Source organism: Mustelus asterias, chromosome 16, assembly GCF_964213995.1.
Source record: "Mustelus asterias chromosome 16, sMusAst1.hap1.1, whole genome shotgun sequence".
Taxonomy (NCBI): domain Eukaryota; kingdom Metazoa; phylum Chordata; class Chondrichthyes; order Carcharhiniformes; family Triakidae; genus Mustelus; species Mustelus asterias.
In genome coordinates, this window is record NC_135816.1 from 79,587,667 (window position 1) to 79,604,826 (window position 17,160).

Genomic DNA, 17,160 nt, shown 5'->3' on the forward strand with positions numbered 1-17,160 from the left:
ATTGAGCCAGTGTCTTATCCAATTTACTACCTCCCCATGTATACCTAGCGACTGAACCTTCCTAACTAACCTCCCATTGATGATGATGCTACTGTGTTTTGATGTTCTCAGTGTGCGTGTGCATGTTTTTCAGATGATTGAGACAGAATGTTTCAGTGAGCTGAATGTGTTTGGTAATGATGGCTCAGTGCCTCCTGATCTGGATTGGAGAGGTCAGCCCCAAGCCCCACCGAAAAGAGGATTACTGCGCCGTCTGTTCAGTCGACAGGTGTGTGCGCTCTGTGAGGTAACGCTGACTGTTACTCTGAACAGTTCAGGGATCAATCACTATTTCAAATTAACAAAAAATACAACATTCGGACACATGGACTGCCCTCTATCTCTGTTAGAATCCCATCCCTGAAATACTCACAGTAAGAAGTAATCTCCGTCCTCACCTGAAAGCTCAAAATGACCAATTCCATCCTCGCTCTCTCCACTTCCCGTCCTCTTTCATGTCCTCACCCTGCCTCACAATGCTCTCTCACACATTCTAAACCCTCACCCCACATGCAACCTCCCTAATAATCCTCTACTCAACCTCACCCACACCGTCATTCCCTCTCTCCCTCTGCCCCTTGTCCTCTGCACCCACCCCTGCCCGGCCCCCACTCCCACCCCGCCCGGCCCCCACTCCCACCCCGCCCGGCCCCCACTCCCACCGCCCGGCCCCCACTCCCACCGCCCGGCCCCCACTCCCACCGCCCGGCCCCCACTCCCACCGCCCGGCCCCCACTCCCACCGCCCGGCCCCCACTCCCACCGCCCGGCCCCCACTCCCACCGCCCGGCCCCCACTCCCACCCGCCCGGCCCCCACTCCCACCGCCCGGCCCCCACTCCCACCCGCCCGGCCCCCACTCCCACCGCCCGGCCCCCACTCCCACCGCCCGGCCCCCACTCCCACCGCCCGGCCCCCACTCCCACCCGCCCGGCCCCCACTCCCACCGCCCGGCCCCCACTCCCACCGCCCGGCCCCCACTCCCACCGCCCGGCCCCCACTCCCACCGCCCGGCCCCCACTCCCACCGCCCGGCCCCCACTCCCACCCGCCCGGCCCCCACTCCCACCCGCCCGGCCCCCACTCCCACCCCGCCCGGCCCCCACTCCCACCCCGCCCGGCCCCCACTCCCACCCCGCCCGGCCCCCACTCCCACCCCGCCCGGCCCCCACTCCCACCCCGCCCGGCCCCCACTCCCACCCCGCCCGGCCCCCACTCCCACCCCGCCCGGCCCCCACTCCCACCCCGCCCGGCCCCCACTCCCACCGCCCGGCCCCCACTCCCACCCGCCCGGCCCCCACTCCCACCGCCCGGCCCCCACTCCCACCGCCCGGCCCCCACTCCCACCCGCCCGGCCCCCACTCCCACCGCCCGGCCCCCACTCCCACCCGCCCGGCCCCCACTCCCACCCGCCCGGCCCCCACTCCCACCCGCCCGGCCCCCACTCCCACCCAGCCCGGCCCCCACTCCCACCGCCCGGCCCCCACTCCCACCCACCCGGCCCCCACTCCCACCCAGCCCGGCCCCCACTCCCACCGCCCGGCCCCCACTCCCACCGCCCGGCCCCCACTCCCACCGCCCGGCCCCCACTCCCACCGCCCGGCCCCCACTCCCAACGCCCGGCCCCCACTCCCACCCGCCCGGCCCCCACTCCCACCCCGCCCGGCCCCCACTCCCACCCCGCCCGGCCCCCACTCCCACCCAGCCCGGCCCGCACTCCCACCCCGCCCGGCCCCCACTCCCACCCCGCCCGGCCCCCACTCCCACCCAGCCCGGCCCCCACTCCCACCCAGCCCGGCCCCCACTCCCACCCCGCCCGGCCCCCACTGCCACCCAGCCCGGCCCCCACTCCCACCCAGCCCGGCCCCCAATCCCACCCGCCCGGCCCCCACTCCCACCCAGCCCGGCCCCCACTCCCACCCAGCCCGGCCCCCACTCCCACCCCGCCCGGCCCCCACTCCCACCCCGCCCGGCCCCCACTCCCACCCCGCCCGGCCCCCACTCCCAGCCCGCCCGGCCCCCACTCCCACCCAGCCCGGCCCCCACTCCCACCCCGCCCGGCCCCCACTCCCACCCAGCCCGGCCCCCACTCCCACCCCGCCCGGCCCCCACTCCCAGCCCGCCCGGCCCCCACTCCCAGCCCGCCCGGCCCCCACTCCCACCGCCCGGCCCCCACTCCCACCGCCCGGCCCCCACTCCCACCGCCCGGCCCCCACTCCCACCCGCCCGGCCCCCACTCCCACCGCCCGGCCCCCACTCCCACCCGCCCGGCCCCCACTCCCACCGCCCAGCCCGCACTCCCACCCAGCCCGGCCCCCACTCCCACCCAGCCCGGCCCCCACTCCCACCCCGCCCGGCCCCCACTCCCACCCCGCCCGGCCCCCACTCCCACCCCGCCCGGCCCCCACTCCCACCCCGCCCGGCCCCCACTCCCACCCCGCCCGGCCCCCACTCCCACCCCGCCCGGCCCCCACTCCCACCCCGCCCGGCCCCCACTCCCACCCCGCCCGGCCCCCACTCCCACCCCGCCCGGCCCCCACTCCCACCCGCCCGGCCCCCACTCCCACCCCGCCCGGCCCCCACTCCCGCCCGCCCGGCCCGCACTCCCACCCCGCCCGGCCCGCACTCCCACCCCGCCCGGCCCCCACTCCCACCCCGCCCGGCCCCCACTCCCACCCGCCCGGCCCCCACTCCCGCCCGCCCGGACCCCACTCCCACCGCCCGGCCCCCACTCCCGCCCCGCCCGGCCCCCACTCCCACCGCCCGGCCCCCACTCCCGCCCGCCCGGCCCGCACTCCCACCCCGCCCGGCCCCCACTCCCACCGCCCGGCCCCCACTCCCACCCGCCCGGCCCCCACTCCCACCCGCCCGGCCCCCACTCCCACCCGCCCGGCCCCCACTCCCACCCAGCCCGGCCCACACTCCCAGCCCGCCCGGCCCGCACTCCCACCCGCCCGGCCCCCACTCCCACCCAGCCCGGCCCACACTCCCACCCAGCCCGGCCCACACTCCCACCCAGCCCGGCCCCCACTCCCACCCAGCCCGGCCCCCACTCCCGCCCGCCCGGCCCCCACTCCCACCCCGCCCGGCCCCCATTCCCACCCCGCCCGGCCCCCACTCCCACCCGCCCGGCCCCCACTCCCGCCCGCCCGGCCCCCACTCCCGCCCGCCCGGCCCCCACTCCCAGCCCGCCCGGCCCGCACTCCCAGCCCGCCCGGCCCCCACTCCCAGCCCGCCCGGCCCCCACTCCCAGCCCGCCCGGCCCCCACTCCCAGCCCGCCCGGCCCCCACTCCCAGCCTGCCCGGCCCCCACTCCCACCCACCCGGCCCCTACTCCCACCGCCCGGCCCCCACTCCCACCTGCCCAGCCCCCACCCCCCCTTGCCCGCCTAGCCCCCACCCCCCTTGCCCGCCCAGCCCACACACGCCCGCCCATCGCCCACCCGCCCGGCCTCTCCCCTGCCCGCCCACCCTCCCCCCGCCTACCCAGCCCCCGCCCGCCCGGCTCCCTGCCTGCCCCGCTCCCCATCGCCCGTCGCCACCCCACTCACCACTCGCCCCCTCCCCTCTTATGTCACACCACCCTGCCTATTTCCTTCTCGACTTCGTCACCTCTTCTCACTCAACCCCTCTTCCCTCTGTGCCTCACTCATCCGCTCATTCTCTCAATTTGAATGATCGCATTCAGGGGTTTGAAGATCTGATCTTATCCAATATGAGAAAGTCCATTTCTCCCTTTCTGTCTTCCCTCAGCGAAAGGTTACAACTTCTCTTCTCTGTGAACACATTCAGGGTTGTGTGCGGGATTTCCAGCTCTTCATCTGCTCTTGTTCATCTTGTGCCTGAGCTCACCGTCTTCTCTCTCTGCAGAAATGAGCTGGCATTATGGGATGGCCACTTGATAATCCCACAATCAAGCTTTTGGTGAAAGACTCCCTCAGTAAACCAGCAAAGTGTATCATCGAGACATCATGCATTCCACTGCTCGCCACTCTAACCAGCAACAGATGCACTGTCGTTAACCTACATTCCTTACCACTGTAACTAACCACTCTAACCAGCAACCGATCCACTGTCATTAACCCATTCTGCTTACCACTGTAACTAACCGCTGTAATTAGCAACCAGTCAACTGTCATTAACCTACAGTGCTTACCGCTGTAACTAGCAACAGGTCCGCTATCATGAACTACACTGCTGTGACTAGCCACTGTAACTATCACAGGTCCATTGTAATTAACCTGCACTGTTAACCAGTGTAATAATTGCAACTGATGAAACTAGTAATCACTAGCGTACTGCATACCATTGTGACAACCACTAGCAAGAGTTCCAGCATCACTAAGCTTTACTGCTGAGGAAGAACACAGGAATAGAGCAGGAACAGACCACTCCTACTCCACTCACTATAATCATGACCCATCCTGGGTTTCAACTCTACTTTCCCACCCACTCCCCATATCCCTTCATTCCCTGAGAGACCAGAAATCTCTCTGTCCCAGATTTAAATCTACCCAACAAAGGAGCACCCACAACCCAGTGAAGTCGAGAATTCCAAAGATTCACAACCCTTTCATTTCAATCCTAAATGATCGGTCTCTTATCCTGAGACTGTGCCCCTGCTTTCTAGATTCCTCAGTCAGGGGAAACCACCTCTCTGTATCTACCCTATCAAACCCCTTCAGAATCATGAATGTTTCAATGTGATCACCTCTCATTCTTCTAAACGCCTGAGAATATCGACCTGATTTACCCAGCCTCTCATCATAGGACAACTCCCTCGTCCCAGGGGTCAATCTCGTGACCATTCACTGTCCCACTTCCAATGCAAGTATATCCTTTCTTAAATGTAGAGACCGAAACTGTACACAAGATTCCAGATGTGATGACGGCAATCTCTGTACAATTGTAGCAAGACTTCTTTATTCTTGCCTCCAATACAGGACAGCATGCCATTCTGAGTCTTTAATATAGGTTGTGAATAGCTGAAGCCTCAGCACTCACCTATTTGCACTCTATGATTCATCGGCCAATTTCAAAATGCCCTACTTATACACACTCTTGCTTCCTGTCTATTAACCAATCCTCTAAGCTCCACGAGCCATTATTTTGCCTATCAATCTTATGTGCGATATCTTATCAAATGCCTTTTGGAAATCCAGGTACAGTACATCTATTAATTCCCCTTTATCTACCCTGCTAGTTACATCCTCAGAAAACTCTAGTGAGTTTATTAAACAGAATTTCCCTTTAGTAAAACAATGTTGACTTGTTCTTATCACACTATACTTTTCTAACTGCATTATTATGACTTCCTTAATAATAGATTCCAGCATTTTCCCAATAACTGATTTTAGGCAACTGGCCTATCATTCACTCTGTTCTCTCTCCCTCCTTCATTTTATATATATATATATATAATATATTATTTTACACTTATCAACTTTCAATCTAATGGGGCTTTTCCTGAATCTGAGGAGTTCTGGAAAATCATAGCTAGCACACCTATCTCTGCAGCCAGAAATTCTCCCATCTTTGCTCACCCAACCTGGTAGTGAAAATCTGGGCCAAAATATTTGATCTGTGCTTCTGTCATTTCCTCATGTCCCATGATCATTTTCCCTGTCTCTGATCCTGAGACATCAATATTTACTTAAAAGCAGAAAATGCTGGAAAACCTTCGCAGGTCTGACAGCATCTGTGGAGAGGGAAACAGAGTTAATGTTTTGAATCTGTATAACTCTTCAGTTCTTTAGTCCTGAAGAAGTCTCATACAGACTTGAAGCATTAATTTCATTAACTCTCACGCCCCTCAGGAACTTGAATACCTCTATCAAGTCTCCTCTCGGAGACTTATCTCCAGCCTTGATCTCTCTAATCGAGCCATATAGCCACAGCTTTTCCCTGGAATCATTCTTGTGAACCTCCTCTGTACTCTCTCCAATGTCTTTACATCCTTCCTCAAGTATGGTGCACAGAATTGGACACAATACTGCAGATGATGCCTAACCAGTGTATTATATAAGTTCAACATAATGTCCTTACTCTTTAGTCAATGCCTCTATTAATAAGACCTAGGACACTAAATGCTTTATTAACTGCTCTCTCAACATGCCCTGCCATCTTCAATGACTTATGTACATACTCTGAAGTCCCTCTGTTCCTACACCTCCTTTAGAGTTTCTCCCTTTTGTTTCATACTGTCTCTCCCCATATTTTTCCGGCCACACATCACGTTTCTTTGCATTGAACTTCATCTGCCACTTGTCTGTGCAAGTCAGAATCATGTCTGTGTCCTTTTAAAATTCAAGACTATCTTCATAGAACATAGAACAGTACAGCACTGAACAGGCCCTTCGGCCCACGATGTTGTGCCGAGCTTTGTCTGAAACCCAGATCAAGCTATTTCCTCCCTATCATCCCGAAGTACTCCATGTGCCTATCCAATAGCTTCTTAAATGTTCCTAAAGTTTCTGACTCCACTATCCCTTCATCAAAGCTGACACCAGTTCCAATTTTTGTATCATTCAGAAATTTTAAAATCATGCCCTGATCACCGCAGTCTAGGTCATTAATCTATGTCAGAAAATACAAGGGTCCCAACACTGACCCTGGGGAACTCCAAACCTTCCTCCAATCTGAAAAATAATATTTATCCCTACTCTGTTTCCTGTCACTCAGTCAATTTCTTATCCGAGTGTCTATTTTCCCTTTTATTCCATGAACTAGAATTTGCTCAGAAGTGTGTTATATAGCATTATAACAAACGCCTTGTGAAAATCCATGTACACCACATCAACAACACTGTCCTTATCAACCTTCTCAACCTTTTTGGATTAACAACTCAAAAAAAACTCAGCAAGTTGAGCATGATTCTTTTCTTAATGAATCCATGTTGACTTTCTTTAACTATCCTGCACTTGACTAAGTGACTATCGATTTTGTCCCAAACTATAATTTCCAGAAGTTTCCATTCCACTGAGCTCAAACAGACTGGTCTGTAGTTGCCGGCATTATTCTTGCACCCCTTTTTGAACAGGGGAATAACATTCACAATTCTCCAGTCCTCCAACAACACCCCTGTGTCTAAGGAAGACTAGAAGATTATCACTGGTGCCTCTGCAATTTCCACTCTCACCTCCCTCAGTACCCTCGGAGGCACATCATCCGGTCCTGGTACCTTATCAATTTTAAGTAAAGACAGCCTTTCTACCACCACCTCCTTCTCAATTGTAACTTGCTCCAGTGTACCAGTTACTTCCTCTCTCACTCAGTCTGGGAAGTATCTTTTTCCTTTATAGTGCAAAATACTCATTTAAAACCGCCACTATTTTTCCTGCCTCCACATGCAAGTCCCCTTTTTTTAAATTCCTAATCAACCCTACTTTTTCTTTTACCACCCTTTGTTATTTACTGCTTATAGATGACTTTGGGTTCTCTTTTATGTTAGCTGTCATACTGCTTCTCTTATTAGTTTTTTCACTTCACCTCTGCTCCTTCTATATTCAGCCTGATTCTCCATTGTGTATTCTATCAATCATCTTCTTCCTTTTCATCTTCACATCTTTCCTGCATATTCCAGGGTGTTTTGGATTTATTTATCCAAACTTTCCCCTTCTCGGGAGTATAGCTTGACATTGCCTTCTCTACCTCTATGAGTGGCCCATTGTTTAGCCACCATCTTTTCTGCCAACATTTGATTCCAACTCGCATTCTCATCCCATCAAATTTGGCTTTCCCCCAATTAATTATCCCTGTTCTGGATTGTTCCTTATCCATGACCAACGTAAACCTGATGATACAATGGTCACTATCCCCCAAAGTGCTCTTCCACTGATATTTGATCCACTTGGGCCAACTCATTGCCCAGAACTCATCCACCAGTGCCTTTGTCCCTTTGCACTATTCTTACCCAGTCTATATTTGGATAATTGAAGTCCCTCATTATAATTATTCTATCATTCTTGCACATCTCTGTAATTTGTTTCTCCACATCCCATATACCACACAGATGATTCTTCACCTCTAATCAGAGAGATTCTGGCTTTGATCCCTCTGGAACATCCCCTCTCTCCAGTACTGTAATACCATCTTTAATCAATACTACCACTACCAACACTAGCCCTGAAACTAGTCCCAGCGTGTCAAAAATCTAAAGCTCCCGCTCTTACTCTATTTCTCCAGCTACATGTTGAACTTCTCAATCTACCTATTCTGATGCTCACCAGCATATAGCACTGAGTTCACTTCCTGAGTGAGCCACCAATGGGTCTTTCTTGTTGAGCTTTAGTATTCCAATAGAATGTATTTTTGTTGAAGCTGTTGAATTGTTTCTTTAAATGTTTCCCTCGAATCATTTCTTGCCGCATCGTTTAGACCATTTACCCAATCAGTGTTCTTCAATCATATCTATTCAATTGGCTTTTTAGGTTTAAGCTTCTTGTTTGTGATTGGATTATGTCACTTTCAAACTTAACATGGGTGGGATGAAGGAAGGTGGCAATGCGGCTGTGAATGGCTCTGGTCATGACAAAAGATGGCCGTAACAACAGGGACACTTCCACACGACAAAGGTTCCTGTTGAGTCTCTAGTCAGGGGTTATGTGTCCCTCATTTCTCACAGCTGCAATGAGCAAGTCCTGAAACCCTTGTATCCAAACTTTCTCCACCTACCCACAAAGTTACACAATTCCTCCAGCTCTACCCCAGTCACAAGTCTCACTGTCACAGCTTTCAATAAGAATATAAGCATGAGGGAATGTGAGTTTTGTGTTTCTTCACAAGTCATGAAGGCATAGCAACGTCATTGAAGAGAACTATAACCCGTATGCTTCTCTTCATGACCGTGAGGTGGATATATAAAATAAAATTAATGAGTGCTCCAGCACAGTGCTTCCCTCTTCACATCTGATCTGTCATCTCCCTTGCCCTGGATGATGTTGGCAGGCATCCTCTTTGTGGCTGTGGCTTTGAGTTGCAGGCACTCCAGAAGAGACGAGATGAGTCGCATGCACATCTTCACTGTGGCAATGCCCAGGCCTTTGACAATGGCTCTGCCAAATGGTGAGTTCCAGGAGTTAGGTGTGTGACCAATTCTCCTGTCACCCTGGCTCTGAACTCCTGAGCACAGAACTAGGGCGATGGAATTGAGGTCAGAGAGTAGTGCCCCTATAGTCTGGCCTGGATGGACACCTTTACAGAATGTGCTGGAGCAAACAATCCCTCTGGTATACCTGTTAAATTGTCAAGGACCTCATGACAGATATTCAGTATCTGCCGCCTGACAGATGACTCCAATGTCTCGTCATCCAGCTCAGAATCAGTCTCTGGATCATCCTAGTCATTCCTATGACTCAACCATTGAATCCTAGAGTGTGGAAGGAGGCCATTCGGCCCATGGAGCCTGCACTGGCAACAATCCCAGCCAGGCCCTATCCCCTCTAGTCCCCCTGACACTAAGGGGAAGTTTAGCATAGCCAATCCACCCAACCCGCACATCTTTGGGCTGTGGGAGGAAACCGGAGCACCCGGAGGAAACCCACGCAGACACGGGGAGAACGTGCAAACTCCACACAGGCAGTGACCCGAGCCGGGAATTGAACCCGGTCCCCTGGTGCCTGTGAGGCTGCGGTGCTAACCACTGTGCCACCCGAGTCCTGCTCCACTGTACACTCTGGCAGCTGTATGTTTCTTAGCAATGTGTACCTGACCCTGTCTGATGCACTGAATCCTGCCCCAGTGCCAGTAACTGTGATGATGCTGGGTGCAGAGAGTGGCTGCACCCTCTCGGGGCCCGAGGAGGGAAGGAGGGAGGGAGCTGCATGGATTCTGCTCCAGTCTGTGTTGAAGAATCTTCTCCTGTAACAGAGAGAGATCAGGAAGTGGGTAATAAGGTATCACATTGCCTCAAACATCACCCCTATCATAAACCTTTTCCCTGTCTGACAGACAGGACTGAACACCACAGCCTGTCTGGAACTTTGGGTGATGATGTTAAACTTCTAATCAAAGAACAATCCAGCACAGGAACAGGCCCTTCGGCCCTCCAAGCCCGCGCCGCTCATGTGCCCAACCAGACCATTCTTTTGTATCCCTCTATTCCCAGTCTGTTCATGTGGTTATCTAGATAAGTCTTTAACGATCCCAGCGTGTCCGCCTCAATCACCTTGCTTGGCAGCGCATTCCAGGCCCCCACCACCCTCTGTGTAAAATACATCCCCCTGACATCTGTGTTGAACCCGTGACCCCTTGTGTTCATGAAGCTTCTCCAGATTCCAAAGTGTAAAATCTATTCACCAAACATATTGCACATTTTCTAACCTGCCTTAAACCAAACTAGCCGTCTCATCTTATCACTCAGTCTGATACTTTTACATCGAACCAGAACCAGGTCTCCCTCCAACCTCGCCACTGCTGCTCAGCTCGGCTCCAGCACAAGGAGTCAGAACTTCACCCTCACCTGTACAGGCTCTCTCTCACTCCCTCCCCCTCTGACACACTCCCTCTCTTTCCGCAAACCTCTCCCCCTCTCTCTCTCTGACCCCTCTCCCCCTCTCTCTCTCTCTGACCCCTCTCCCCCTCTCTCTCTGACCCCTCTCCCCCTCTCTCTCTGACCCCTCTCCCCCTCTCTCTCTGACCCCTCTCCCCCTCTCTCTCTGACCCCTCTCCCCCTCTCTCTCTGACCCCTCCCCCCTCTCTCTCTGACCCCTCTCCCCCTCCCTCTCTGACCCCTCCCCCCCTCTCTCTCTGACCCCTCCCCCCTCTCTCTCTCTGACCCCTCTCCCCCTCTCTCTCTGACCCCTCTCCCCCTCTCTCTCTGACCCCTCTCCCCCTCTCTCTCTGACCCCTCTCCCTCTCTCTCTCTGACCCCTCTCCCTCTCTCTCTCTGACCCCTCTCCCTCTCTCTCTCTGACCCCTCTCCCCTCTCTCTCTCTCTGACCACTCCCCCCCTCTCTCTCTCTGTCCCCTCTCCCCCTCTCTCTCTGACCCCTCTCCCTTTCTCTGACCCCTCTCCTCCTCTCTCTCTCTGACCCCTCTCCCTCTCTCTCTCTCTCTGACCCCTCTCCCTCTCTCTTTCTGACCCCTCTCCCGCTCTCTCCCTGATCCCTCTCTCTCTCTCTGACCCCTCTCCCTCTCTCTCTCTCTCTCTGACCCCTCTCCTTCTCTCTCTCTGACCCCTCTCCTTCTCTCTCTCTGACCCCTCTCCTTCTCTCTCTCTGACTCCTCTCGTCTCTCTCTGACCCCTCTCCTTCTCTCTCTCTGACCACTCTCCCTCTCTCTCTCTCTGACCCCTCTCCCGCTCTCTCCCTGACCCCTCTCTCTCTCTTTGACCCCTCTCTCTCTCCCTGACCCCTCTCCCTCTCTCTCTGACCCCTCTCCCTCTCTCTCTCTCTGACCCCTCTCCCTCTCTCTCTCTGACCCCTCTCCCTCTCTCTCTCTGACCCCTCTCCCTCTCTCTCTCTGACCCCTCTCCTTCTCTCTCTCTGACCCCTCTCCCTCTCTCTCTCTGACCCCTTTCCCTCTCTCTCTCTGACCCCTCTCTCCCTCTCTCCCTGACCCCTCTCCCTCTCTCTCTCTGACCCCTCTCCTTCTCTCTCTCTGACCCCTCTCTCTCTCTCTCTCTGACCCCTCTCCCTCTCTCTCTCTCTGACCCCTCTCCCGCTCTCTCCCTGACCCCTCTCCCTCTCTCTCTCTGACCCCTCTCCCCCTCTCTCTCTGACCCCTCTCCCTCTCTCTCTCTGACCCCTCTCCCTCTCTCTCTCTGACCCCTCTCCCTCTCTCTCTCTGACCCCTCTCCCCTCTCTCTCTCTCTCTCTGACCACTCCCCCCCTCTCTCTCTCTGTCCCCTCTCCCCCTCTCTCTCTGACCCCTCTCCCTTTCTCTGACCCCTCTCCTCCTCTCTCTCTCTGACCCCTCTCCCTCTCTCTCTGACCCCTCTCCCTCTCTCTTTCTGACCCCTCTCCCGCTCTCTCCCTGATCCCTCTCTCTCTCTCTGACCCCTCTCCCTCTCTCTCTCTGACCCCTCTCCTTCTCTCTCTCTGACCCCTCTCCTTCTCTCTCTCTGACCCCTCTCCTTCTCTCTCTCTGACTCCTCTCCTTCTCTCTCTCTGACCCCTCTCCTTCTCTCTCTCTGACCACTCTCCCTCTCTCTGACCCCTCTCCCGCTCTCTCCCTGACCCCTCTCTCTCTCTTTGACCCCTCTCTCTCTCCCTGACCCCTCTCCCTCTCTCTCTGACCCCTCTCCCTCTCTCTCTCTGACCCCTCTCCCTCTCTCTCTCTGACCCCTCTCCCTCTCTCTCTCTGACCCCTCTCCCTCTCTCTCTCTGACCCCTCTCCCTCTCTCTCTCTGACCCCTTTCCTTCTCTCTCCCTGACCCCTCTCCCTCTCTCTCTCTGACCCCTCTCTCCCTCTCTCCCTGACCCCTCTCCCTCTCTCTCTCTGACCCCTCTCCTTCTCTCTCTCTGACCCCTCTCTCTCTCTCTCTCTGACCCCTCTCCCTCTCTCTCTCTCTGACCCCTCTCCCGCTCTTTCCCTGACCCCTCTCCCTCTCTCTCTCTGACCCCTCTCCCTCTCTCTCTCTGACCCCTCTCCCTCTCTCTCTCTGACCCCTTTCCTTCTCTCTCCCTGACCCCTCTCCCTCTCTCTCTCTGACCCCTCTCTCCCTCTCTCCCTGACCCCTCTCCCTCTCTCTCTCTGACCCCTCTCCTTCTCTCTCTCTGACCCCTCTCTCTCTCTCTCTGACCCCTCTCCCTCTCTCTCTCTCTGACCCCTCTCTCCCTCTCTCCCTGACCCCTCTCCCTCTCTCTCTCTGACCCCTCTCCTTCTCTCTCTCTGACCCCTCTCTCTCTCTCTCTCTGACCCCTCTCCCTCTCTCTCTCTCTGACCCCTCTCCCGCTCTTTCCCTGACCCCTCTCCCTCTCTCTCTCTGACCCCTCTCCCTCTCTCTCTCTGACCCCTCTCCCCCTCTCTCTCTGACCGCTGTCCCTGTCTGTCTCTCTCTCACATGCGCGCATGTCATGGGTTCACTTCTCCTGAAATGGAACAATAATCTCAAGCTGTCACATTTCTGTGTCTCAATCGCATTGTCAGATTAGTGTGTGCCTGAGTGGAACCTATACTCAGGCATCATAAGGCCATCCTGCAAACACCAATGTTTGACTTGTTCATGGTTCAGACTACACAATGGCACTGCCTAGGGAAGCTGTGCCTTTGTGGAAATGGGTGAGCAGCTAATTGCGTTTGAGACCTGTGTCACACTGGACTAATATTGCTAATACTGATGACCTCCTGAGGTCACTAAGACTTTTGTGGCTGTGAGGCAGCATGGCACGGTGACACAGTGGTTAGCACTGCTGCCTCACAGCTCCAGGGACCCGGGTTCAATTCCAGCCTCCGCTGTCTGTGTGGAGTTTGCACATTCTCCCCGTGTCTGTGTGGGTTTCTTCCCGTTGCTCTGGTTTCCTCCCACAGTCCAAAGATGTCCAGGTTAGGTTGATTGGCCAAGCTAAATTGCCCCTTACCCAAAGAGTTGTGGGCTTGGGGGATGAGCGGGATCAGTGCGCTGGGTTATGGAGTGGGCCGAGGTAAGATGTCAAAGTTGGTGCAAACTTGATGTGTTGATTGGCCTCCTTCTGCACTGTAGGGATTCCATGATGGACCAGATCCCCCACAAAACACCCACACTGCTGATCCCTCCGCCTCCTCCCCCCATGTAGCATGAGTCTGCCTGGACTTCCTCCTCTCTGTAGGGCGGCACGGTAGCACAGTGGTTAGCACTGCTGCTTCACAGCTCCAGGGACCTGGGTTCGATTCCCGGCTTGGGTCACTGTCTGTGTGGAGTTTGCACATTCTCCTCGTGTCTGCGTGGGTTTCCTCCGGATGCTCCAGTTTCCTCCCACAGTCCAAAGATGTGCAGGTTAGGTTGATTGGCCATGATTAAATTGCCCCTTAGTGTCCTGGGATTAGCAGGTAAAATATGTAGGGATATGGGGGTAGGGCCTGGGTGGGATTGTGGTCGGTGCAGACTCGATGGGCCGAATGGCTTCTTTCTGCACTGTAGGGTTTCTATGATTTCTTCCTCGCACTCAGAATTAGATCTTCGGTTCTCCCCTGAACTGCACGGAGGAGGCCAGCCTCACTGAATCTGGGGGCAGCTTTGCCTTTTTTGTAGAGCCTCTCCACGCTCTGGTGTTGCGAACCTCTATGAGAGAAATATTTAATTAATCTTTAACTCTTCAGTGTCTGAAGGTGAGGAAACTTGCTGATTTGGAACAGTTTTGCCAACTAAGAAGTTTCAGATGGTTGGCAGACATAAGGTCAAATTCAAAATAGACTTACCTGGATAGAATCCAGAAGTCCGAATTCTTCACTATGCATTTGCTGCTCTTCAAGGATGATATAATTAGTCAGCTGAAACTGTTCCTGTGCCATTGGCACAGAACATTCTGTTGGTGAGGGACCACTGTTGGCGATGGAATTGCCATTGGTGTAGGACCCGCCATTGAGGAAGGACCCACTGTTAATGTGGGATCCGCCGATGGCAAGGGACTATATTATATATTATTCAGCCCCATGTCTCTGGAATAGTGATTAGATCTAAAATCAGTTAACTCCATCTTTCTAATTAATCTATCTTATTGCAGATGCTTTGTGCATTCAGGTAAATAAGTTTTAATTTCACTTTCTCATTACTATCCCCTTGCAATGACCTTATTAACTGATGTCCAATCGCTGGTAAACTCTGTCCTTCCCGGTTCCACTCTGCTTGTCATTACCCTCATTATTGCACCATTTTGTTGCCTCAACTTTTGTCTTTAGATTTCCAAATCTCCCTTTCCTTTGATAGTTTAAAGCCCTGTCCACAGTGCTAGCTACCACAGTAACCAACTGCCTTAACCAGCAAGATGTCCATTTGCACACTGTACATATCTAATAGCTATCATTGTTAACATGTCCAATCTCATTAATCTACACTGCTTCCTACCATAACCAACCACTGGAACACCAGACAGTCTGCGTTTCACTAACTTGCTCTGTCCATGGTTGTAAACAAACTTCTTTAACTAGCGAAAGATTGTTGCAAACCTGTACTACTTGACACAGTAACAAACTACTGAAACTAGTGAGTGGTATACTGTCATCCCCCTGTACTGCGAACCACAATAACTGCTGTAACTAGTACACTGTAAGCAACCACAGTAACTAACCACTGTAGCTGTGAGTGGTAGACTTACTCTAACCTGTACTGCTTACCACAATAACTAACCACAGTAACTATGAGTGGTACACTATCACCAATCTGTTCAGCTTACCACAGTAATTAACCACAGTAACTATGAGTGGTACACTATCACCAATCTGTTCAGCTTACCACAGTAATTAACCACAGTAACTATGAGTGGTACAATGTCACCAACCTGTGCTGCTGACAACAGTAACTGACACTGTAACTAGCAGGTAGCACACTGTCACCAATCTGTACTGCTTACCAGAGTAACTAGCCACTCTAACTAGTGAATAGCACACTGTCACTAAGTTGCAGTGTTTCCTGTTGTGATGGAAATGGTATGATGTGGGAGAATATTATTCCCAGCAATGAACACCACTCACTTCGCAATGAGGCAGAAGAAAATAAGGAGAAGATTGTGAGGTTACAGTGCCAGAGTTTTCTGGTCAGTGAGGGGTGATTGAGGATATCTTGTCAGCGAGGAGGTGTCACGCTGTGTCTGTAAACTGTACTCTACACTCACGGACCGTGTTAAAGATGATAAATGTGTGAATGTGAATGTGACCACGCAATCTGCCTAGTGTAGACTTGTATATCTGTGTCCACACTCAGGCAGTTATTCTGTTGTCAGTCTGTGCTCAGGCCTGTCTCGGTCATTGTGTTTTAATCCGGCTCATTGTCTAAGGCCTTGCTTTGCTTTGCTCCCACTTGCTTTGCTGTTACTCAGGTCTGCCCAGCAAGTTGCCCGAATGAGGAGAAGGAACGTCAAGACAGTGATTCAGATGCAACTCCCAAGTGTTTCCACGGATAATTCCCCACAGCGCTAAAGGATCAGAACTCTTTACAACTTTGCACATATCTGTACATTTGATATATAAATATAGGGATGTATATTTAAATCACAGACTCTGTAATGCTCAAATTTGTTAGCTGCATGGAGAATGATTATCATATAATGGCAGAGCACGCACACTGTCAATGAAAATCTTACCCATTTAATTGGGTTTGGGAGTGCTGCACTGTCAGAGGGTCAGTACTGAGGGAGCGCTGCACTGTCAGAGGGTCAGTACTGAGGGAGCGCTGCACTGTCAGAGGGTCAGTACTGAGGGAGTGCGGCACTGTCAGAGGGTCAGTACTGAGGGAGCGCTGCACTGTCAGAGGGTCAGTACTGAGGGAGCGCTGCACTGTCAGAGGGTCAGTACTGAGGGAGTGCCGCACTGTCAGAGGGTCAGTACTGAGGGAGTGCTGCACTGTCAGAGGGACAGTACTGAGGGAGTGCCGCACTGTCAGAGGGTCAGTACTGAGGGAGCGCTGCACTGTCAGAGGGTCAGTACTGAGAGAGTGCTGCACTGTCAGAGGGTCAGTACTGAGGGAGTGCTGCACTGTCAGAGGGACAGTACTGAGGGAGTGCCGCACTGTCAGAGGGTCAGTACTGAGGGAGCGCTGCACTGTCAGAGGGTCAGTACTGAGGGAGTGCTGCACTGTCAGAGGGTCAGTACTGAGGGAGCGCTGCACTGTCAGAGGGTCAGTACTGAGGGAGTGCTGCACTGTCAGAGGGACAGTACTGAGGGAGTGCCGCACTGTCAGAGGGTCAGTACTGAGGGAGTGCTGCACTGTCAGAGGGTCAGTACTGAGGGAGTGCTGCACTGTCGGAGGATCAATACAGGAGGAATGCTGCACTGTCAGAGGGTCAGTACTGAGGGAGTGCTGCACTGTCAGAGGGACAGTACTGAGGGAGTGCTGCACTGTCAGAGGGTCAGTACTGAGGGAATGCTGCACTGTCAGAGGGTCAGTACTGAGAGAGTGCCGCACTGTCAGAGGGTCAGTACTGAGGGAGTGCTGCACTGTCAGAGGGTCAGTACTGAGGGAGTGCTGCACTGTCGGAGGATCAATACAGG

At 54.6% G+C, this 17,160-nt stretch overlaps 1 protein-coding gene across 4 annotated transcripts in view; it reads left to right on the plus strand.

The window, feature by feature from the left end:
* Positions 1–16,175, plus strand: part of LOC144505264 (G protein-coupled receptor kinase 6-like) — a 226,085-nt gene extending 209,910 nt beyond the window's left edge. The window contains exons 15-16 of one of the 4 annotated variants that reach the window (XM_078231310.1): positions 134–286; positions 15,990–16,175. In XM_078231310.1, the coding sequence (XP_078087436.1) occupies positions 134–286; positions 15,990–16,073 (237 nt within the window). In that variant the 3' untranslated portion in view covers positions 16,074–16,175. Of the gene's footprint in view, positions 1–133; positions 287–3,906; positions 4,006–15,989 lie in introns of those variants that run through there. The other 3 variants (XM_078231311.1, XM_078231312.1, XM_078231313.1) reach the window with 3 other exon arrangements.
* The last annotated feature ends 985 nt before the right edge of the window (positions 16,176–17,160 follow it).